The sequence below is a fragment of the Anneissia japonica genome, unplaced genomic scaffold, assembly GCF_011630105.1.
Source record: "Anneissia japonica isolate Jap-2015-1 unplaced genomic scaffold, ASM1163010v1 scaffold288178_len262860_cov156, whole genome shotgun sequence".
Taxonomy (NCBI): Eukaryota; Metazoa; Echinodermata; class Crinoidea; order Comatulida; family Comatulidae; genus Anneissia; species Anneissia japonica.
In genome coordinates, this window is record NW_022698840.1 from 19763 (window position 1) to 44111 (window position 24349).

General features: G+C 33.1%; 2 protein-coding genes across 2 annotated transcripts; both read left to right on the plus strand.

The window, feature by feature from the left end:
• Positions 1–203: 203 nt before the first annotated feature.
• LOC117102752 lies at positions 204–9582 on the plus strand. Its single transcript, XM_033243160.1, has 5 exons — positions 204–207; positions 1092–2458; positions 6058–6180; positions 9015–9164; positions 9520–9582. Exons 1-5 carry the CDS (start codon positions 204–206, stop codon positions 9580–9582), a joined length of 1707 nt encoding a protein of 568 aa, XP_033099051.1.
• A 3877-nt stretch (positions 9583–13459) lies between these two features.
• LOC117102753 lies at positions 13460–21497 on the plus strand. The gene is made up of 3 exons (XM_033243161.1): positions 13460–14956; positions 18635–18739; positions 19493–21497. Exons 1-3 carry the CDS (start codon positions 13460–13462, stop codon positions 19910–19912), a joined length of 2022 nt encoding a protein of 673 aa, XP_033099052.1. The 3' UTR covers positions 19913–21497.
• Positions 21498–24349: the final 2852 nt, after the last annotated feature.

Sequence of the window (24349 nt, forward strand, 5' to 3'; positions counted from 1 at the left end):
AAATGCCATTTCCGACCATCTAGAGGTGCCATAATAATAACTCTGTTACCTCATCCCCAACCAACCTGAGGTGGTATAGACCCTATATGTGAAAGCCCCTCTCCCACCCCCTTTCTATTTTGAAATGTTGGATCTGTCACTGCAGATCTCCCAGAATAGAGGGAATTGGTGATGATTGTTTACAGGCGGTCACGTGACCTAACATGGGTAAACATGAAAAAATTTACAGTGCAATAACATAGGAAAAGATAATGTTATGGTTGCGAAAACAACCGCCCACTGTTAACGTGAGAAGTAAATGGCTAGGAAAGGCAATACGATTGTTCAAAATAGTGTTTATTTACTTATCCTAGCGTTTTCCTTGGATTTATGCTTTGAAATTTAAGTAATCCTTCATAAACATATAGCTGGCCATAACATCCACCATCATGCATACCTACCATGCCGTAGATGTGCAGGGGCCTAGGCTTAACATTTCCCAAAAAATCTCAATTAAGGCAAAATTCTTAATTTTAATTTCCAATCAATTTGGTATAGTTTACCGGGACGTATGATGATCTTTACAGCAATAACCAGAGGCGACCGCCATAGTAATCTCCATGTAAAACACCGCACTGCCAGTCGACTGTTTATATCCAACACCTAAGTTACTCTAGGTCATGTGATGCCCATCGCCAAATTAATCTACTTCCAACTTGGGACCCCTGTAGTACATAAATTTTGAATATTGTTACTAGCCTATCAAAAAGACAGAAATTAGTGAAGGCATAGAGGATATGTAATAATATTAATAATAATAATAATAATAGGTAGATTAAATTAAATAAACTCGGTCTGTAAGCACCTGGCAAACCTTTGTGTGATAAATATTTCAATTAAAAATGTTCAACCAATTTAGTTATTGATTTGAGTATTATATACAAGAACTTAAAATATAATACAATATAATTAAATTTAGAAAATAAACATCAAAATTAAATGAGGTTAGGTAGCAGGTTTTTACTTTCTTGTTTATATTAAGGATGCTATAATCAAAATGTCCAAAACAAAAAAGGAATTTTAATACTTTTTTAATCTCTTATTTCTTTCAGATAATTGGTGTTCATTATCAAAAAAGGAGATGGAATTGTGTACTATGTGGGTCATCATATATATGTCCTTCTTACACTTGGCATTGTCATTCAATGTAATACTTTATCCAGACTCAATCATTACTAGTGTCGGCAATAATCCTGTCACTTTTAACTGTACAATACAGTTGGAAACCAATGAAACAACTGTTGAACACTGGATAATATGGTGGAAGGACAACACCCGTATTGTAGACAATGATAATGTATTGACAAGTTCTACCAAGTATAGTGTTCATGGCGTATCATCTGCTGCAATGACTGAATATACACAAATATTGCATGTTAATAGCATTGAAGAAGCTGACCATGGTATGTACACATGCACTTTGGTTTTCGAATCATATCCACCTGGAAATACACGACAGTCTTTGTCATCACATGCTCCAATTATAATAAGGTACATCATTTCTCAGCCTCGCTGTTCTGCCATCTCAAGTAATTATGAAACTGGACAGCAACAGGTAATACTGTTATGTGCATGTTCTCCAAGTGATCCTCCAATAACACTGCACTGGATTAATAATATGGGTGCTTTCTTGACATCAAAATCTCAGGTGCAATTTAACGAACTGTTGGCATTTATACGTACAGTTTCCAATGTGTCTGAATCAAGCAAACAGTTGTTCACATGTAGAGCCACCAGTGCAGAATCCACGGACACAAGAGAATGTGAAATTAGTAATCTGATTTCAACCACTAGTATCGCAGTCACTCAAAAGCCATCAGAACCATTTGATGAGAAATCAACTGTAATCCCTACTAAAACAACCTACAAGGACAAATCTCTTCCACCATTTATTTCAAAAATTTTATCAGATACCCAAAATGTTACAGAGCAAATGAGAACAGATCCTACAGCAAACGTGACTCAAGAAATGTTAATATTTTCTGGTGACAAAAAAACTACTACAATTGCCATTATTGCAGTAGCTGGTGTAATCTTTATAACAGTTTTTATAATATTAGTACTTCTAAAAAAGCGTTTAAATAAAAGAAAATATGAAGAAAGTGAATCGCCAGAAGAAGGAACTGACATCCATAATGGAAATCAGCTTACCAGTATTGAGGTAGGAGATGGTCAGTTAGATGACCAGTGTTCCGCATATAAAAGTTCAGTGTTTGAAAGAGATAAGGATGAAGCTGTTAATTGTTATGCATCCTCAGACCCGAGAAATATGGAGAAATGTCAGAAACCTGTGGCCATGGACAATAATAAGAAAGCCAATAGAGCCAATGGAGGCAATGGTATTTATCCTTTAGAATATAATGGATATAAAAAAGAATCTGTATCACCGAATATGGCAGAAGATCCTACCAAATTTAAGGTAAGTGGCTGGCTGGGAGGTATTGTTCCTGTGCTGAAGACCTTGAGTCATTACTTGCTGATCCTTGAATAAACCCTCAAAATTACAACTACCGGTGAACATGTTATGGACAATGTTTGTATCTATATGTGCATGGTTTGAAGTTAATTTGGGTAGCGTTGCACTGCGGCTGCTGCAGGTCCCCACAGACCCAGCCCCAATTTCCGATTTCCAATTTTAATTAGGACCAATAAAGTATTGGCTGAAAAGCCATTGTTTTTGTTCTGATTTTTTTTTTTTTTTTTCCATATTGTTTTTTCTATCTTTTTCACTGGGTTATTCCACCCAGCACTTTGGTCACTTTCCATGCTTGGATCTTTACCATACTTTGTCGAAGCACAGACCATATAAACGATGTGCCTCCTAATATTTAGTATCAATGTGGATGTGAGGCCCAATGAAAGGGATTTAAGGGCAAACACTCTACACCAGATATCTAAAGAACATAGGTCAATTGATCTGAATGATCAAGGAACAAATTATTATGTTGTAGTGACGATCCAGATTAGGGTGTGAATTTGAGGGTCATTCAAATTTCTGACGTTTTAGACCTACTGTACAGTACCATCCAGAAATCTACTGCCGGTAATCATGTAATTTCCGTGGAAAATATTCATGGAAAATTCAAGCGTCCATATTCTGCGAGTGGTCCATTATGTCATTGTTTAGCATCTACTTCCTGTTAAAAGTCGGAACTCGCTGTGCGTGGTCCACGTTGGACAGCGAGTACATCAGAAAAGTTGATTATTCTAAAGGTGAAGTATTATGTAATCCACAGCACGCCCATTCTCTCTATTATCAGGCGAACAATTAGCGAGTTAGTTTTAAGATGTAAAGTTATTTTACGAACACCGGTAATACAGGCTAATCAAATTTAAAGAATAGATAAGTAGGCCTAATAGGCCTATATTTTTTTTGCAGAATCTAATCGCAATCTCCGCCTTAAAAACAAATAAAACCTCTTTTTATATTCTTATAAAAGTGGGAAAGTCTTCTGTCAGTAAGGTCACTTCTGTAATCAACTTAAAAATGAAACAAAAATTCTCAACTTGTTGAATGTAATTTGTTTTGTAAATTTTAAATAAAGGCTATGACCAGAATATTTTAAGCCACGTTTTTCACTTTTATTACTGATAAATCATTACATTAAAACAAGAATTACCTGGATGACGAGTACTTAGTACAAATACTCAGTTGTGCCTAACACAATTCGTATCGAAATGCGGTCTTAATTTATTTACATAGAGTAGTTATTCTGTATTCACTTTATCTTTTTAGGATCGGAAACAAATATTGTATATACATTATTGTATTAGTTCAAGACAATTAAAGGTCGGAATAACCGATGGATCTTCTTTAAGGTTGGGGACTGGGAACGTCAACCGCCAGCATGGTCGTTTCAGTAATTAACTTACAAGTTAAATGAAAATACCCGACTTGTTAATCTTGAACATACAGTAATTTATTTTGGCTTCATTGTGTTCCAACAGGCTGGGTAGGAGCGCATCGGTTTCGGTAAATCAAAGGAACACCATTTTTGTTTGACTACAGAGACCACCCATGTGCAGAAATTAAATAAGTCTGTAATCTTAACTGGCCTATAATAATACAGTACAGTTAATTAAAAGTTGTTTAATTCTACTGGGGGTTATTTTTTGATTGACAGTAATTTGATTATTATGAAAATAATAATGATAATAATTTTTAGGTCCATGTGTTCCTTGATCTTTTGCAGCTTTGAAAATAATAAAGATATACAGTACGTGCATTTAGATATATATATATATCGCCAGCTGTGTTTTAGCAAAACAAGATTAGAAAATCCTGGTATTTTTTTTCTGTAGTACAGAACGTGATCACTAGAGCGTGAACACTGCGTGTGATGTACTTAACGGGATTAAAATTGCACTAAATTTAATATAATACAATTAAAAATTTACACTGTTAATGTTTTATTGTTAGTAGTTTATTAAAATTATTACTGTACCGATAATTTTTTATTCAAGTAGAATTTAGCATGTAGTTAATCAATGGTATCCCACTCAAAGATACATATCACTGTTCCAATTAGAAGATTACAGCTCGCACAGGCAATTTACGTGTTGATTAAGATGGAATCGTATCTGGTTATTTTATCTTGAGCAATCAACCTCACGCTCGTGGGAAATTTAACACTCAAGAAACTCCGCTGATATGAATACGGATGTTGTATCATTACGATAACAATTATACACAAAAATCATCAGTTGACTTAGGTTAGGTAAAAACTGACGTGAATAATACATTAAAAAATGTTAATTAAAAGAAAAATGTTCGTGATTCTGTTATTAAACAGACGACACAATGAACAACTGTAGTCTATTATCAGCGAATATTCTTATTGTTGTGTAACAAAAAAACACACAGAACACAATTTACAACATTAAATTTATTTCCATACATTTTTACTAATATTTATAAATATTCACAACAATTATTTGATCGATTGAAAAAAAAAAAGATCCAAGATTTTACCATTTGATGCTACAATTTCTGAAATTCAATTCAATTTATATTTCTCTACATATATTTAATTTTCATACGAACCGGAACACAGTTAAAATAATGTTTGATGTCCGTGTGTGTCTACCAGCATATCGATGAAAGTACAAAGTTTATTCCCAGTTGCATTGTTCCGTAATAACAACAGGCTCTAGCTTTTGTCTAGCTGATAAACAACACATACCAATTTGTTGAATGTAAAAATCCCTAGGCAGTTCATATAAGACACGAATTACTCAATGCCTTTAACGGTTGACTGAATATGGGTGGTCTTATTACTAACTAATTAACCGCGTGTCACCCGAATTTCATAGGCGGAAAAACCGCGAGTGGATGGCTAATGATTTCTGGATGGTACTAAATATCACAAACACCTAATCAATGGGTCTAAATCTCAGTTTCGCCACCTGTGAGTCGCGACCCAATGTTTGGGTTGCGAAGAAATTTTGATGAGTTGTGCAATGGCTTAAAAAAAATATTTTTTTATACTTTATTTTTTCTTTTGAAAATAGCTGTTGTTTTTGTTTTAATTTATTTTTCTTCTTACATCCCATTTTTCTTTTTTTGCACAGTGTCTCTGACCGGCAGTATGGTCATTTTCCATGCTTGAATCTTCTTAATTGTCCAAGCAAAGACCATATCAATGATGTGCATATCAAAACATGATATCATTCTACATAATTTGAATATTAATAGCAGTCATAGTTCCACGTTTCCCTGATATGGAGTTGGTGTTTATGTTTTACTTTACGCTAGACTTTTTAAATGAGTCTTTATTGTTTGTAATTTCAACATCAATTCTCATTATGGCAATGATTAAAAGCCCTATGTTCTGTTGTAGAAACATACATAGTAAATATAGTTATTATTATTACCATTATTATCATTATTATTATTATTAAAAGTTGATAATTATTTTGATGTACTTTGTTATAACTGTGCATGAGGAAGATTTAATAAGTTTGGAATACCATAGCATGAAAATACAGTACTAACAATGTATATTATTAAATTTGCAGACTGATGACATGAAAGATGCGGTGACACTATTACGAAATGAGGACACAAATAGTGATGCTCTTCTTATGACAGAGAATTATATGTATGTGTCTGCAGATGAGGTGACAACTCAGAGAAACACAGTAAGACCAACAACTTACAATTTAGATTTTCTGATACATAAACAAGTGGTTAAGAGAAGCTTAAAACAAACAAAAAAAAAAGCATTTCTATTTCCATTTGTATGCTAAAGAAAATGTTTCCATTCTATTCTACATCGGCTGATCATAAGTTGTTTATACCTCCACAACAGAGATACAGTATATTTTCATATTCTTGACAGCAATTTGACCTCTGAAAGGTCATTGTTTGTCAAAAAACAAGGGCCTAAGACGACTGAAAAGCGGAGTTTCCTCCTTTCGTTCTGCTGGGTAAAATCAGTTACTTTAGGCGACATTTGTAGACTAACCTACACGTACTGTACCAACATCTGCATGTCGTGCTAGCCTTATCCTACTCTAGGCCTAGACTAGCTAGGATGGTATAGGCCTAGCCTTGAAGGGACGAAGGTCCCAATGAAAAACAACGTCGCTCCTTGATAGCTAACATTGTCTATTTAACATCACAATAATTCATTATTAGACCTATAGTTGTTTTTTGAATTGTACTTCACAAATCTAAGCCGATACCTCGCACAACTTGTTAATGTCTCGTATCTATTGTCGGGACGTCATGGTTCGCTGGCTCACACTTGTGATGTCTCGCACTTGTGATCAAATAACACGCTGGCTCGCACTTTGGCAACACTCTTTGTCAGTCAACTCGCCCCTAGAAAACCCACCCTTGGAAACAATTTCCCCATAAAAAATGTACACTTCCTAGACCATGCAGTTTTCAAAATAAAAATTGTAACCTCTGGTAATTAACTACATTTTCCACATACATAGAAATTTTTGAAACTTTATTTAAAAAAACCTAAACCATAATTCATCACTATAGACACTTTTTGACAAAAATGAAAAATTACGACTTTGTTACCCAATGAGAAGTGTTCTAATATAGACAATGGGTCGCGTCTCATATTATTTGATATATTTTTATTATTCATTATTTTCACTTGACTCGCATAAATAATTTTGTTTGAAGAACATTTATATGCAGTTGTACTTTGCAGCACTTCACTTCAATTTGCAATTTCTAGTATATATAAATATTGACTGCTCACGAGGGCAATGGTGAAATCTATTGCCCCAAGTTGATGTGGAGAACGGAGAGCTACTGCCTTCCCAAAGGCCGAAGGCCCGAAGTATAGTAGTATAGGCTACGGTCTCCACATCACTTTGGGGCTATATATTTCACCCTTCCCCAAAACTAAAGCGATATTTGTTTTACATATCTCATACGTAGATTCTACAAGGCTTAAACAAAGTAATGAAAAGAGTAGGCCTACCCACCAAGTAGACCTAGGCTTACTTCTTATTGGCCTACTAGGCAATCATAGAGCTTATCTAGCTCTTCTTTGCTCATTTCCTCAATATCAACAGCGTCCACCGTCTTGCAATATTTGTTGAATATCGACAAGACATATTAAATTTGTCTTTTGTTGCTTTTGCTATTGGCTTCATCAAGAAGTAATGATAGACCTACAGTAGTCCTTCTTCATCCAGGAGCTCGAACCGACCAGCCTCTATGTTTGTTTATCGTCTACTTGCTGATCCGTGGCACAGTCAAGGGCCAATCTGTCTTGTCATAGAGGTTGCAGTTCCCTTTATTGTCAGTGATGTTATAAGTGGGGCCTAAAGATTACCATGGAAATTACATATCGTGAAATGGCAAAAAAGTACTATCATTTAGGGTGATGTACTTTTTTCCCAGGGAAAAAATTAACTATCATTCTAACCTACATCGAGTGATGGTGAAGTTATTGCCCGCATCTTAAGCAATCAGAGGCTTAGAATCTTGTATGTTGTACAGTGCCGGATTAACCATTAGGCAAATAAGGCACAAGTCTTGTGGGCCAGGTGAAAATGATGGGCCATCAAAAGTTGGACTGCAATATTATTTATTTATTGATAGTGTTATAACCACAGGCGCCCATCACGATAAGTATTTTTTCCAACAGTTTTGTTGCCTATGTTTCATAAGGCTGTATGCTACCAACATTGGAGAGAGCAAATAGACGGTGTAGACCAGTTACCATTGAATAAGTACTCACGGTAGCTGGGGTTTTTACATTTCGTAATTATTACCATGGGGTCCATTCAATTAACATTTTTGGGCCATTTCCAAAATGTGCCTTGAGGCCAGACGATGCTTAATCCGGCACTGATGCTGTATATAATACAATATACCTCATACATATTAAGTAGTAACAATTTCATTGTTCAATTACACCTGGTAAGAGATGCGATAGTTTTTACTACTTCCCTGCGCATGCCAGATTTATGTGTATGCAGGGGAAAGAACTACCTAAAATTGTACCCGTTAATACATGAGCACTGTATGCGTATAATGGAATGTGGTTGGTTTGCAGTGCAATATTTATGAGATATACTAGTAAAACAAATACAACATGGTAGAGAATGGTTTGAGGTGAGGTAAAGCAGTGAATTCTACTACTTTCCTATTGGATGAATGGGCAACCTCCCTCCGCATTCACATCAGGAGGTAGATTCCAACCATCCAACACCTCGAGAAGTTCACTACTGTTCTTCACCTAGCCATGTTGTATTTGTAAATTCACCACTATTTGTTAGCAGGATTATAAGAAAACTATGGATCATCATAAAACTTAGTGGTACATAATTTTCTATTATGAAAAAAAACTATTAAATATTAAGATGAAAAGGTCATATCAAGGTCAGAGAAAGATAAAATTTCAAATTAATAACTTGATGTGGCAGAGTTACTGCATGCATTATCGAGTGCCTACAGTATTCTATTTATTTATATTTATCTTCTTGTATTAAATTTTCAGGAAAAGGCTGATATGCTTAATACAGCATGTTCACCAAATGAAGATGACATGAAAGGAAATGTAGTTAATACAAATGATGATCCTTATCCTATGGAAGAAAATATGATGTATGTGTCTGCTGATGAAGTGAAGTTAAGTCAGAGACAACCAGTAAGAGCATTCATAAAAATATTATGCATTAATTGTTGAAGTTTGCATTGTATGTGTCACATAAATAGCAGATGAACAACTGACAGTTGTCGTGGGTGTTAGTGTAGAAGGGATATCAGACCATAGAGAAAATAGACAGACAATGGACCAGCTCCTTTCCAGAAGATGACTAGTTTTCTCATAAATATTACTTCAAAAAGAACAGTAAAAAACAATGTTTATTTATGATCTAAATTGTTTGCTCTTTATTCTTTAGGCTCTAACCCAAACCCTCAAGATAATGAAATGCTTTAATGTAGCTTAATCATTTTAAAAGAAAAAACAATAAAGAGGTTGTCTTATTTGAATTTTGTAGGTCATGCATTATCAAGCAGAAAGTGGTGACATCTACGCTGAAGTTGTAAAGTCAAAAACATGAACGATAATATGTCTCTGATAAAAGCACCATCTGTAGCGGAACATAATAATAAACATACAAGATACGGTACATTTCAATTTCAATGGAGTCTACCAATATGCAGGAAGCACAAAAACAATGGATTGTAGATTATGTTAATATTAGAGTATTTGATATGCCTATTACAATTGTTTCTCCAGAAAAAAAAATGATATGTTGTACAAATAACTTTTCTAAGACACTGAAGGTGTGTTTGACTAAACCTCATTGACTAACAATATACAGATTTATATTTCAAAAATGGAAGTAAGGGGTGTTAAAATCCAGATAAAATTGACAAATCAGTATTGTTATATAAAGAATGATAAATGTACAAATTAACTTATGTGGCATTTTGGTTAATTTCTAAGGAAATAACTATTGTAAATTGATGTCATAGATTTTTAGTGTGATTAAGAATATAGAAATTTAAATGATATAATATTTAGCATTCATTATATCATTGTCATACATGTTGATAAAAAAAAAGGAAAATATATTTGAAATACTCTACTTAAATAGAGAATAGCTTTATATCTTTGTAACCTCAAAATGAGTCATGTTACACCATGCAATGAATTGTCCACATAATAGGAAGTGTTTCCTGTATTTTTGACAATCGGTTTTTATTATTTTCTTAGTTAAATATTAGGTGCAACCATTATAATGCATTGTTGGTATATTAGTCTTTATACAATCAGTTGATAAAATTAATGATTTTGAAAAGCAGAAAAAGAATGATTCACAATAAATTAAATAGATAAAAATTACATAAAAATGGAATCTGTGGTATTTAAGCTTTGCTAATTAATTAAAAATCAATAGTGTACACTAGACAATCCTACACTAGTAATTAGGTTTAAATTTTTCACATAAATAAAATAGATGAGCAGTACTGGGTAAAGACAACTTGATTTCTTGCTTCAAACAAGGTATCCATTCATAGAAGTCTTATGAAGATAAGCCTATCCAAAGTGAACATAAAAGGGTCAGGGACCAGGACATACCTTCAACTCAATTGACAAAGATAGAAAAATATTAAATAGAGAAACGATGTATACATAGTAGGCCTTAGAACGTAAAAAAGTGTAAATTACAAATAAGCTTAATGAATGTATGATGTAAGTAATCTGTTAATTATGAATAAAATTAATGTAAAATACAAAAGAATAAAGGAAGAATAGGAAAGAAACTTGGAGCGGCTAAAATATTTTCCGAAAATAAACAATAATAATAAATTTTGTAGTAATTTAGTCATGTAATTGTGCCCTATTGCTTGAAAACATTATTGGATAAATTACCCCATCCCCACCCCTACCCCAAGATCCCCATCCAAGGACTCAGAATCTACTACATACTGTCAATGCATACCTTACCACGAAACAGTAGACACGTTTAAATGATGACAAATAGCCCAAATCAGTAGTGCGCAGCCAACAAATATCAGATAAGATCTTTGAGGCTCAAATTCTTAGCCTCCTGTTATTTACAAATTCTAAAGTTTGTGTGTTGTATATACAGTAAAGATTTTTTTGGAAAATTTCCTTAAAAACTAGACTATTCTACACTGCTATATGATTTTGATTTTTTTTAAATTGAAAAATTGAAAAAAAAAAGTTAAAAAAATGGAGATTTTCAAACTATCTTTTTTCTATGCTGATTTACCAATCTCGACATTAAATTCCCTCCATACATTACATGGCTGCATAGGAACCTTAGCCCTTGCTTTTACCCTAGAGTATAACACAAGGAAAATAGTCACTACAAACATGAGCAAGTGTTATGGTATGCTACAATGCTTCCTTTAAAAAACGCAAGTCGGTGACACAATAGTTTTGAACAATAGCTTTGGAATGTACAATGTCTATACCAAGAATACTGCATAGCCATTCAACTATGGTTGGTACGAAGAAGTACCAATTCACAGTATTGTGTAAAAAGTGAGCAGGATATTACTGGTTTTAGTAGTAGAAAAACTGACAAGTCCTCATGTAACTTAACAAATTTAAGGGGGATTGAATGGTAAATTTAGGTAAGTAAAATGTTCATTATATCACTATATTATTAGAAGAGGATCTAGTTAACACCATGATCTCCTTTAGGCCTATTAAGCAATTGACAGTGTATTCAAATACTGTAAAATACTGTACATTCACTAGCCACACTAATTACCTAACTGAACTGAGTTTATTATTAAACACGGGTCATTCTGATTATTTAGTTAATATTTGTACTTTTTAGTGTTGCCCAATGCTACTGTGTTCAGAATGTATTCTGTAATATTTGTGTAATTATGAATTGAATAATGCTAAAATAAAACCAAGCAAACTTCAATTATATTTACATGGAGGACACTTGCTTAGTTATTTGTTCCCCCTGAATGTGTTTGATTGGTGTGGATCGAAATGATATTTTCTAATCAAATAAATAAGTTTTGAAAGTCGATACATTTCATAAAATGTTGATCAGAATTTTAAACAATACCTCAACTGACCAGCAGTACCACAGACTATACAGTTTTTTCCAATTTATGCAGCGCAACATCCTTTTTCGGCCAAATATATCAAAGTGTTTAACATTTTCACTGCCAGTTTAGAGTATACTTGTTACAGGGTGTGCTGGAGTTGCTAACAAGTGTACCGGTCAAAAACAGTGCAACAGTGGCAGTCTGAATGGATCATTGTTGTGGCATTGCGTTCTCCATAGAATTGCATCAGGCGCAGTTGGGCAGTTCGTGCCCGGCTTTTAATTGCAACATTTCATTTTATACTGCACGACAGGATCTTGAGTGTTGGCCTAAGGGTCCATCTATGAACTTTTAACCTCAAACTCTTTTATTCAGATAAAATTATAGTTTTTACCCCCCCCCCCCCCCCCCCGAGGATATTTCAAAACTAAAATTCATTAAACAATGTAAAAAATATACATACATACATACTGTACATACATTGTACATACTGTACATACATTGTAGGATCCAAATTACATATTATTGTTCAGGGTGTAATTAACTTTAAACACGGTAGATATAATATCACAATTAACGCAATAAACTGATTTTGCTTCTGATTCAAGTTCTGATAAAAGAATGAACTGTTAGGCCAGGACTTTATCCTTTATATTTAAATTTAACATCTACTGTACTGTACTACACTATAGTGTCGTCACTCAATGACGTGTAATCGAAACTATTCCAACAACTTCCAACAAGATTATATATTTCTAAATTTTACATAAATTTTATTATTAATATTAGACTAAGAGTCAACAACAATAGTTAAACAAAAAATATAAACTTATGCTATGTGTGGGTTTACTGCAAAATAATGAATGGAAAATATTAACTTCTTTAAAAGGTATAAAATATAAACTGGTTTGAATAGAAGCTAACAAATACATTACAGCATTTATATAGCGCTATCTTCATGAAGATCAGAGCGCTCTAAGCATAGACTTAACAGCTCATTCAGTAACTTACTTCTCTCCTACGGGCCTCTTCACTGGGTAACTGCCTACTCGTCTCGAAGGATGTAAAATAAATAATTAAATAATTCTTGATTTATATTGCTAGAACTTCAAGGCGCTTAACTACAACAAACAAAGAAAAGAATATAAAACATAAACTAAATTCACAGACAGTAATATATAAAACAAGACCTCCACCTCCATAACCATAGGTGAGCATGCCGTTCGAACCAGCTCCTATATTATGGTTGTACATTTCGGCACCCCTGCCTTAATAACCGCTCTGCCATTTGACTTGTCGATATGGCTTTCATCATTATTTCTTTCAGATATCTGGTGTTGAGTTTTGAAAAGAGAGATGGAATGTTGTATTACGTTGGGCATTTTAACAATGATGTCCATTCAAATGGTTATGTCATATAATGTTAAAATTTTTCCAGAATCCACCACTACCGAAGTTGGAACTGATTCAGTCGAATTCACATGCAGAATACAGTTGACAGAACTAGAAGCAATGAGTCCACATTGGATAATATGGTGGAAGGACAACACCAAAATTGCAGACAATGATACTGTATTGATAAATTCTTCCAAGTACAGTGTTCGTGGATTATCATCTGCTTCAAACGTTGACTACATACAGATTTTACAAGTTAATGGAATTGAAGAAACTGATCATGGCATACACACATGTACTTTGGTTTTCACAAACATCAGTATTTCATCAGGTTCTACACTTACAATAAGGAACTTTATTTCTCAACCTGTCTGTTCCAGTACTCTAACTGAATCTGAAACTGGACAGCAACAGCTGACATTAATCTGTACAAGTTTACCAGGTGATCCTCCAATAGTACTTCACTGGATTGATAATGAAGTTAATAAAACTTCAATAACACAACAGAATCAAAATGAACCAGTGACATTATCATATACAGTTTCCATAGAATCTTTATCAAGCAATCTGAGGTTTACATGTAGAGCTAAAAATACAGTATCAACAGACACAAAGGAATGTGTTATTGTCAATCTCCCTTCAATGACAATGACACCAACCACTAGTACTACAGTTTCTCAAAAGTTATCAGTATCACAGACAGTTGATGAGAGAGCACCAACCATTAGCATTACAGTTTCCCCAAAGCTATCAGTGTCAGAGACTATTGATGGGACATCAACTGCAATTCTAACTAAAACCACCAACAAAGCCATATCTCATTCACCAATTACACTGAATGTTACCAGTACATCACATGCCACTAAACCAACATCTAAAGAACAAAATGATATAACAACATCCATTAATGTAGAAGCAGAGACATCATTACCACATACGTATAGTACATCTGAAAAGTTAAGTCCTTCTAGTAATAACAACACTGTAATAATCACAATATTTGCAATCCTAGCTGGAGTAATCCTTATGACAGTCTTCATAGCAATGTTACTGCTTTTAAGAACACATATTGAAAAAAAGAAAAATGAAGAGACTCATTTCAAGATGTGCGCAAGAGAGAATTCAGTACACTCCAGTAGTGAGATTGAACATCCAGAAGGAGAGACTGACATGCATATAAATGAAAACCAAGACCATCGGCTTATTACCATTGAGTTTGGAGACGATCAATTAGGTTGTGCAATGTATAAAAATTCAATATATGAAACAAATATGGATGATCCTGATCCGTTTTATGCAGCAGTTGGCAAGGGAAATGTTGAAGAAACTCAAGAAAATGCTGTCACTGATGATCCTAATAAAACCAAAGGTATTTATCCTTTAGAGGATAATCCAGAATACATGTCTATTGAAGACACAGCATTAAAAAAAGAAACAGCATTGAAAAAAGCAACTGCACCACCAATTAAAGCAGAAAAACCCACAAAATTTAAGGTAATTTGATCATTATTGCAATTTTACACTATTTCATACTCAATGGTTTAATGGTTTTAAATTTAAGAACAAGATAAAAAATGTAACTATGTGCTATTAAAACAAGTGTACAGTATGTATGGAAATGTAAAGTGCCAAAGAAAATAATAATAAAAATATTTAGATGTAATTTCCCTTGCCAAGCCAGTCTCACACAAAACCAGAGTATACAGTATGCCCTAGTCACTACCAGGGATTGATCTAAATGAAGCCTGGTCAGCACCTGTTGAGTCTCGGCCACCCCAGACTCTGGCGACTCATATCCTGAATAAAGTGTAATAAAACTCAATGGCCTCTCGTAATGTCAGGTGTTTCACAAAATGTATTGTAATGCATCAATGCAAATAATTCAATTCCTATTACCTGTATAAACATTTTGTTATGGTAAAAGTGAACTTCTACTTCAAATACCAACATACAATAACTGCAGTACTTCCTGAAGTGACTAATAAAGGAAATATCACAATCTATTCTAATATGGTATCTATAAATCAATCTTTTTGAGTAAGCTGAAGTTGGTAGGACCTGGTACTACATTGCATTTTACAATCTGTTATTGCCAATGCCCCTTTTTCTAGGAAAATTGTAATTCCTCATCTACTGTACATTTTGATGACTTGGCAACAGGCTCGAGCCTTTGGACGACAGCTTTCTGGGCTAAGCTCCACCTAATTTTTACAATGCCTGCGCATGTCTAATTATTCATCGAGCCCAACTGTCTTTTCGATTACAATTTTATGGAAAAAATTTTAATATTTTTAATGGTTTTGCCACATTGACTAACAAACACCTAAAGAATTTCAGAAAGAAAATTATTGAGGATGTAATAGTTAAAGCCCTGTTCCCAACAAAATTTCACTAAAAAAAGAATTTTTTTTTTAAAGGCATGCATTACTCTAATTATTATAAAAATCATGGAAAATATTGCCATAAATTTTAGTTTTATGCAAAAGAATAAAAAAATGAGAAATACAGACTATTTCTCATAGGAGATTACCATTTTCTCGATAAATTCTTCGTTACTAGGCAAATTCAGAGGTCGTAGATCCCATCCGCTGGAATGCTCTCGCTTTTGTGTATACTTTATACAGTCAATAAAGTGCACCCTCTCTAATGAGAATAGTTTATGTAGTTCGCATTTCGCACACTGCGGTTGATAAAGTAGGCCTGAGATGTTTGTTTAAGCGTCAAAATCTTGGTCAGAATCATTTTTTAATGGATTTGAAATAATTCCTATGAAATATAATGTTGGCTGTTTTTATGTGTGATAACAGACCCTAAATCGAGATAAGGCTAGTGTCGTGAGTCGGACAAAAATGTCAATGAGAAGATCATAGACGGAATACGTTGTTAAGAACGTTATTGGAACACAACGGAAATGTGAACGAAATATACAGTAAAATAAGAACCAAATAAAAAATAAAAAACCCCTGTAACACAAAGAAACAGAGAATAGAGTAAATTTATCATATGCCTCAGCAATATATCGCATAAAACAATGTCTCAAATTATCTCAATTAATCAGTATAAACTTCTAATAATATCTTGTGAGCCTCTGCTCACAAGCATAATATTAATGATCATATTAAAACAACAATACAGTACTCATTACTGTCTCTCGTGTCATTACTAATACATCATTCTAATTATAAATCTCATGCTTAACTTTACTTTAGGAAGCATTCCTGTTATAAGTTCTTATTGTAAGTTAACAATTACAATCATCCATGCAAACGCATCAACTAGTACACAGGGCTTAGATTATCTCAATTACTCTAGCCAAATAATCTTAAAGCATATAAATAATATAACAAGAATAAATCATAAACAATTGAATTATAACCGCACCTGCAATGCACTCCTATAGCACTATTATCAGGCAAATACCTCTTGTTCTCATTAATGTAGAAATCTGATAAAAATGAATATAACTACTTCTAATACAATGCCAAGTAATCTTACATTAAAAGCACTTGCGTTATCAATAAAATATAGTTAACTATTATAATCATAGAATATATTCAACAGTATCAATGGCATCAAAATAAAAATAACCTAATAACAAATATGATCAAACCACGATCATAAACATCGTCATTATATCGATAATTATCGTCGTAAAATAAGTAATAAAATCATTCATCGTAAGTAACATAGTAATAAGCATTTAAAATAATGAATATCCATCAAATAAAAGATCGTATAATCAAACGAAATCATAGTAGAAAGCTAATCTACAGCGCTACCCGATCGTAACATGGGCGCAGCCATCTTGTTTGTTTACGTACAACGCCCTCTATTGACGTGAGTAAATAATTATCAAACAAACAGTGCCTTGAGCAAAGTTTATGTCGCCCAGAGGCAAACACATGTGCACTCTTCTTATCAGTGAAATACGAATACCCAAGCCGATAGATAAACGATTACCAGCAAGGCCTAACAAAGCGCAATTTACGAAATCGTAACTTGGAAGAAAATTTAGATATCATCTAGTAGTCAATACATATAATAAGTAAGATCGTTACTTGGCTGAAAATCATCAATATTTCGATACATACTGTGTAACTAGAATCAGTGCTAGGCTAAGCCAGCAATGTACAGAACTGATTGCTATTTTACAACATATCTTTCCTATACTTAGCATAGCAGTAGTTTACGATAAAATACTTCATTAAATAAAAGAATATCATGGAATAAATAAGTTTATAACAATAATTAACACTAAATATGAGTTATGAGTTACAACATACCGGAAAACTTCGGACACAATATCAAACTCTGCAATCTGTTACAATCTGTTTTTCTTCTCTGCCCATAGACACGTCTTGTCTCTCTCGTGGCAGGTTCTCAACTTACTTAGCTTGTTTAAAGACGACGTGCAAGTCGTATTACACAGACGCTAAGAGAATTAACACTCCGCGAATATCCAAACAAAGGGACATAAACAGTAAATAAATATCCCTCCCCAAAATAAAATAGACCCTAAATAAAAAAGCGAATTCCAGTCTCTGACACTAGACCTACCCTAGCAGTGTTGGATAGGCTAATGTTTCCGGCGCTTTTGCAAAATCAAACATGAAAAATTCATCCGCATTTATTTTTTGTGTAGAACACAAAAAATCAAATTTTAGTCTTATTTTACTTTTTTTTCATGTTTAGGAATGTGTAAAATTAGTTAAACTAGCAATTTATATTAGACCAATTGGAGAAAAAATAATATAATCCAAAATGCTGATATATAATAATACAATTAATGCAATTACCTATCATCAGTATAAATGTTATACTCCAAAATAATTGTATAGATAAAAAGAAAGAAAATTGTTGAGGATGCAATATTTAAGCATTTAAAGTCAATATGACAATTTGAGTGGCTGAGTATGTTGATATATACAGTAAAAAAATATTAGATCAATTGCAGAAAAAAATAATATAATCCAAAATGCTGATAAATTATAATACAATGCAATTACCTATCATCAGTATAAATTTTATACTCCAAATAATTGTATCAAAGGAATTGTATGCAATATTTAAGCATACTGAACAATGATACAGATTGAAAAATGTTAATCTTGGTTAATGTTATATATTTCTATTGTATTGTTGACAAGAACCTCACTCTATATTCATTTTTAGGTTAAAAATTATCCAGCACCTAATGGAGACATGTACGCACAAGTCGACAGGTCATCAATTTCATCATCTGATAGACTGAGCACCATTATGAATGAGGAAGACAGAGTAAGTGAAAGAAATCAGAAGAAAAATATGATAGACTATAAAGTGATAAGGAAAAGAAAAATATTATTTTAAGAAAAAATCTCTATTGAAGGTATATTTTCCCATGCAAATACCCAAACATCATAAAAATCATTTTTTTAATTAAATTGCTTATTTTGAAGTAACATAAAAGTTATCAACTTGAACATAAACTAGTGTATTTAAAAAATGTTTACCCATAATTTTACAGCGAAAAATGATACAAACACTTCCAGTCACTGGAAGTGTTATACTATTTTATTATTCAGTATATTAAAAATCAGGGTACACAATTTTTTTAATTCAATAATTTCTATGCTCAACTCAATAATTTGTATGTTATTGCAAAATGAGTAAGTTAATTTCAAAATAATTTTTCATGATTGTTTGTCATATTCAGGGGACAATACATATTTAATGTTAGAGTATTTTAATTGTTTTTACTGTTCAAATAACTGACAATAACTTCATTCTACATATTTGTTGATTAGGTGAATATTTATCGAGCACCTAATGGTGACATGTACGCACAAGTCGACAAGTCCTCAAATCCAAAATCAGACCGACTTAGTACACTTAATAATGAAGAAAACAAAGTAATTGAAAGAAATCAGAAGGAGAAAATGATTCTCTAAGATTAAGCGACAAAAAAAAAAAAAATCTTTGTTAATGTTTGAGTATTTTAATTGTTTGATTTTACTGTTCTAATTGACATTCTACATACTTGTATTATAGGTGAAAAATTATCCGGCACCTAACGGAGATATGTACCCCCAAGTCGACAGGTCAATATCTGATCGACTTAGCACACTTTTAATTAACGAAGAGCAAGAGAGTGTAAGACGAAAGAAATCAGAAGGAAAAAATGATAAACTAAGAGATGAGAAAAAGGAAAATATTGGCGTTTCGAAGAAATCCTCCAGATTCATTGACAATGATGACACTTATACTACAATATCGGAGATAGCTCAGAACGGTGATGGCGAGGAGGAAACAGATGAGTTCACGGCGGCCGAAAATGAAGAAGATAATAAACATGAAGAAGATAATGTATCCAGAACGTCAGTTGGTTCTTCCGGATCCATTCACTATGAAGTGGACAGTAATGCTCTTTACACAAGAGTTTTGAAATCCCAGAAATCAACAACAGACTAGAGAAATTATACAGAATATTTGTTACAATTTATTTTAACCTAGGAATAGCATTTCCTTCCGAGGAAGCTTATCCCTAATCAATACTCATAATACAGTTACTGATTTTGTTCTGCTAGTCATCATAATGAAGACACTTGGTTGTCATTGACCATGAGAATGGTTGACATAAATATATACAGCCATTGTGAGAGATTTAAAATTTATTTCTTTTTTATAAATGAATGAATACCTATCATCCAAGGTCAAACCCTTAACAGAACCCTAGTAGGACCCATATTAAGGACCCACGTTACCAAAAAAGTGTCCCATTAAAGGAAGTGGTGTCCCCACAATAGAGGTTGGCCATTGTGTTAGAGATATACTTCCCTTCGTTTAATGGCCTGAAAATTAGCATCCTCTTAATAAGGGTGTCCCAAAGGAAGGGTTTTACTGTATTTTAAATACTATTTTTTTTTTTAATGAATATAATATATTTAAGAATATAGACTCTTTATTGACTGATTTACTTGTTTTTTGTTTTTTTTTCTACATTAAACACATTTAACTTGTATTACCACCTGTGATTATTACTTTACATGGTACTTTAATATTATTTAATATATTATTAAGATATTGCATTGTACATAGTTAATATATTGTCCAGGATTAAGATTAATTTTTATATATAAATTACTATGAAATAACCCAGTTTATAATGGTAACTTTTAATTGAATTTAGTCATTGTCAAACTATTGAGGGTAATGCTGAAATAATAGTAATAATAATAATAATAAAAATAACAATAACAATAATAATAATAAATGCAATCTTATATAGCGTATCTATGCGCTGCATCAATTATAACCCCAGTCATCGGAATTAATGCATGTGGAACAAACTATATCATCACTGCATGCACCAACCAGCTAACCATGTCAATAGACATCACATCTATGTTCAGCTTTCATTATTTAATTTATAATATACTCAATAAAAACTGAGTTTTTGATCTTGCCACTTTTTGCTTAACATTCAAACCTTTGATCTTGACTCTGCATTTTATCGTTATATAATATACTCATTACTGTAAATATATACTGTATCTATGCAGGTTGTTTTGTAGTTTGTTTTCATATAAATTGAAAGCAGAGTAAGCTTTACAAATGAAGTGTACATTCCATTATGTACGGTAACTAATATTTTATGTTTTCTGTTTAAATAATGCTATTCTTAAATTTCTCAAATATTTACTGTTCATATATATTTTGCTTCTAACTATAATTATGATATACTGTAAAGTAATAAAAGATAAAAATGAATTAACATTGTTAATGATATTTCAACTTCAGCTTATAACTATAAGATAGTTGTAAGTAATAAAATAACTTATATTGTAATTTATATTACCTTTTGAATGATTAATAATAATTACTGTATATAAAAAAAAAAAACAATTACTAATCCGGACTGGCACAAGTGCTGATTGTGCTGTGAGACATATTTTCATTAAAATAGTAGTTCACTATTCACTCAGAGAAAACCAATGCTTTGGGCTTTGCATTGAGGATTATATTTAGAATAAGTTGAAATAAAGATGCAAGTTAACAGTTTGTTTGATTGCTACTATGATGAGTTTCCAAGAAGTGAAAAATTAAATTGTTTCTAGTTATAAGGCAAGGCTTTTTTATGCCTTGTTTTGTGAACCTGTTGCTGGCCAATACTTATGATTTAAAATAAAAATAAAATTTAATTTTTGTCAATTAGCGCACCCGCCGCAAAAAAAAAAAAAAAGAAAGAAAATTCAGATTTATTTATAATTATTTATTATGCCCGCTGCACCCTTAAAATAAGATGTATATTTATTTCTAATTATACAAATTTAAAGCATTAAACCATACTGTTACTACACTGTTTATATTTAACAATAAAATTTTATTTTTATTTTCTCCTTAATCTGGATATTTTTGGCAAATCTATTTGCTAGATAAGAAAACAAAATTTTAATTTTATTTTTTTTACGCCCTCCTCTGGTGATCTTTAAAAAAATAAGTTTGCAAATCAAGGTATAAAAAAATCTGTCGCCTAAATGGATTTTGTATTGAAGATATAGTTGTGAGGTTTTCATTTCATTTTTTTTTCTGCATAAAAGGCTAATGGCAATGTGGAAGCGACTGGCGCAGCGGTCATGGCTCATCAACCTTGGGGTCGGGGTTAAAGCTATTGCTGTGCAAAAGTCGCTATGTACTTGGGCAAGACACCCCTTTATCCACATTGCCTCTCTCCACCAGGAGCATAAGTGGATAGCTAGGAAGTTTAAGTGCACCATCATTGCCACTGAAAGAAAGAATTCAAAACTCAAAACTACAGGTATCAGCTGCATTTACTGAGGACATTCACAAAAATTAAGGAAACCCAGAGTTAAAACTAGGTGGGGAGAACAAAGTTTTAGTGCGAGAGTAATTAATGATTGGAATAGCTTGTTAGCTGAAGCTATGGGTTCATAGACAATTAATCAATTTAAATCAAGGCTTGAAGAACACTAGCTAAATCATCACCAGAAGTTTTAACTGTATGTAAGAGACTCAGACAGAGGGGCAAATAAGCATTAATGCTTTAGCTTCAAGATAAAGGTAATCAAGGTACATATACCGTGGAGGTATTATTAAGAAGATCACTCGAAAATACTACGCGCACGCAGCGCTATGCAAATGAGCCGAGAACAAAGCTGCCGCAGCGCGTGAAGAACGTTTGCATGATACCTTTGAAATCTGATGTGTTATGTGTTCCCCGCCATCAAATTTTCAGCAGGCATAGTTTACCAAAAAATTGAACATGGCGAAATGGAGAGCACCTTCTTTTCTCGATGCGCACTACATACAGTCAATCACTATGGCTGCGCAATTATTTCCACAATAAAGCTAATACATTGATCTTTTAAGAAATACCAAACATAATAATATTTTCCAAAACAAAAAGTTTCGAATTTAATGAAACATTTACATCAGTTTTAAAGGTATGGTATATTTCATCTTGAATTTCCATAAATTGGATAAAACTCGATAATTCTAATTTTAACAGATATTAATTAAGGAGTGATGGAGGATTATAATAAACTAAGTCATTTTAGGGTTAACAATTAAAAAATTGAATCCAAAATCAGAGTAATTATAATGAACACAGAAGTAATTTTAACAGAAACATACAAATAATAACATACTAGAAGTCCGATAAAATCTAATCAGGGGAACACTGTTCATTAAAAAGATATTTAATAGGTTAAAATCAAACGTTTTATTGCACAACTGCTGAAGCGTATAAACGCATGTCGTTGCCAAGTTGTTGCTAACGAAAAATGTGAATTATGGGGTAATACGCCCGCGCGCGATCCAAAGGCGGGGAACACATTGGTTCGTCGCGTCAAAGGGATCTGTTGCCGAGTGATCTCCTTCTCAATAATACCTCCATGCATATACCAATCTTACTACTAAATAGTATACAGATTCTCCTGGTTGGTCCTGGTCTAGGCTAGGTCCTAGGATGGGAGGCCATGCCTAGGTTTATATTTTCACAGTAAATAAGCCAAGATAGTAAAGAATAGATGGGAAGACCATTTCTAAGCTCTTCCTACTGATACTGTGAATAATAATAATGGAACCAAAATAATTCTTGGCTTGACCAACTGGGGGGCTAGCCGGCTTCAAGTCAACTCGGCCCTTAACCGACTCGGACCATACCGACTCGGCCACTGCCAACTCGGCCCATAACCAACTTGGCCCATATACCAACTTGGCTCTTGCAAGCTCGGCCCATGCACCAACTCGGCCCTTACCAACTCGGCCCTTAACCAACTCGTTCCACTACCATTATTGAACGGCTGGAACTACTGTCAAATGTTTCAGAAAAGGTGTCTGCTGCCCTCTCCAGTTGGATGTACCATAAATGTTAAGTTATACAATACTCAATACTTAATAAATTTACAAATACAAATCTTGGGAAACAAATGTTTCAATATACTGAACTGATTCATTTTGCTTATCTATATACTGTACTGTCATGAAAAGCAGATGAACCTTGTGTGAAAATTCCGATATAAATGAACATGAGCACAAAAATCTTAGCAAATCTTATCAAACCGTTTTGCAATAACTTATTACAGTATAAACATACACAAGAAGATGATCCTATCATCATGTCAGTGTTATGACCTATCAAAGGCTTTCAATGTAATGAATAAATCGGATATTTTGATACAAAAGATTCATCATTAAAGATTCAGAAAATTTTATTTGTCCATAGAACAGATATAGAAAATTGTATTGCTTTGCATGCAGATGATGAAAACAAGGCATATTGTATATAGTGCCAAAATTATAAAAAAAATATATAAGAAAGTACACAGTGACAACAAAACATACAATGAATAATAATATACATTCGATATGACCGTTATTTTCGAT

What these genes read in the sequence shown, in the direction of transcription:
- LOC117102752 (XM_033243160.1), top strand. An exon ending in AAGATCCTACCAAATTTAAG is followed by an intron (nt 2,459 to 6,057) that starts GTAAGTGGCTGG and finishes TTAAATTTGCAG; the next exon opens with ACTGATGACATGAAAGATGC. An exon ending in TGACAACTCAGAGAAACACA is followed by an intron (nt 6,181 to 9,014) that starts GTAAGACCAACA and finishes TTAAATTTTCAG; the next exon opens with GAAAAGGCTGATATGCTTAA.
- LOC117102753 (XM_033243161.1), top strand. Translation starts at nt 13,460, where the DNA reads ATGTCCATTCAAATGGTTATGTCATATAATGTTAAAATTTTTCCAGAA. An exon ending in AAAAACCCACAAAATTTAAG is followed by an intron (nt 14,957 to 18,634) that starts GTAATTTGATCA and finishes ATTCATTTTTAG; the next exon opens with GTTAAAAATTATCCAGCACC. An exon ending in TTATGAATGAGGAAGACAGA is followed by an intron (nt 18,740 to 19,492) that starts GTAAGTGAAAGA and finishes CTTGTATTATAG; the next exon opens with GTGAAAAATTATCCGGCACC.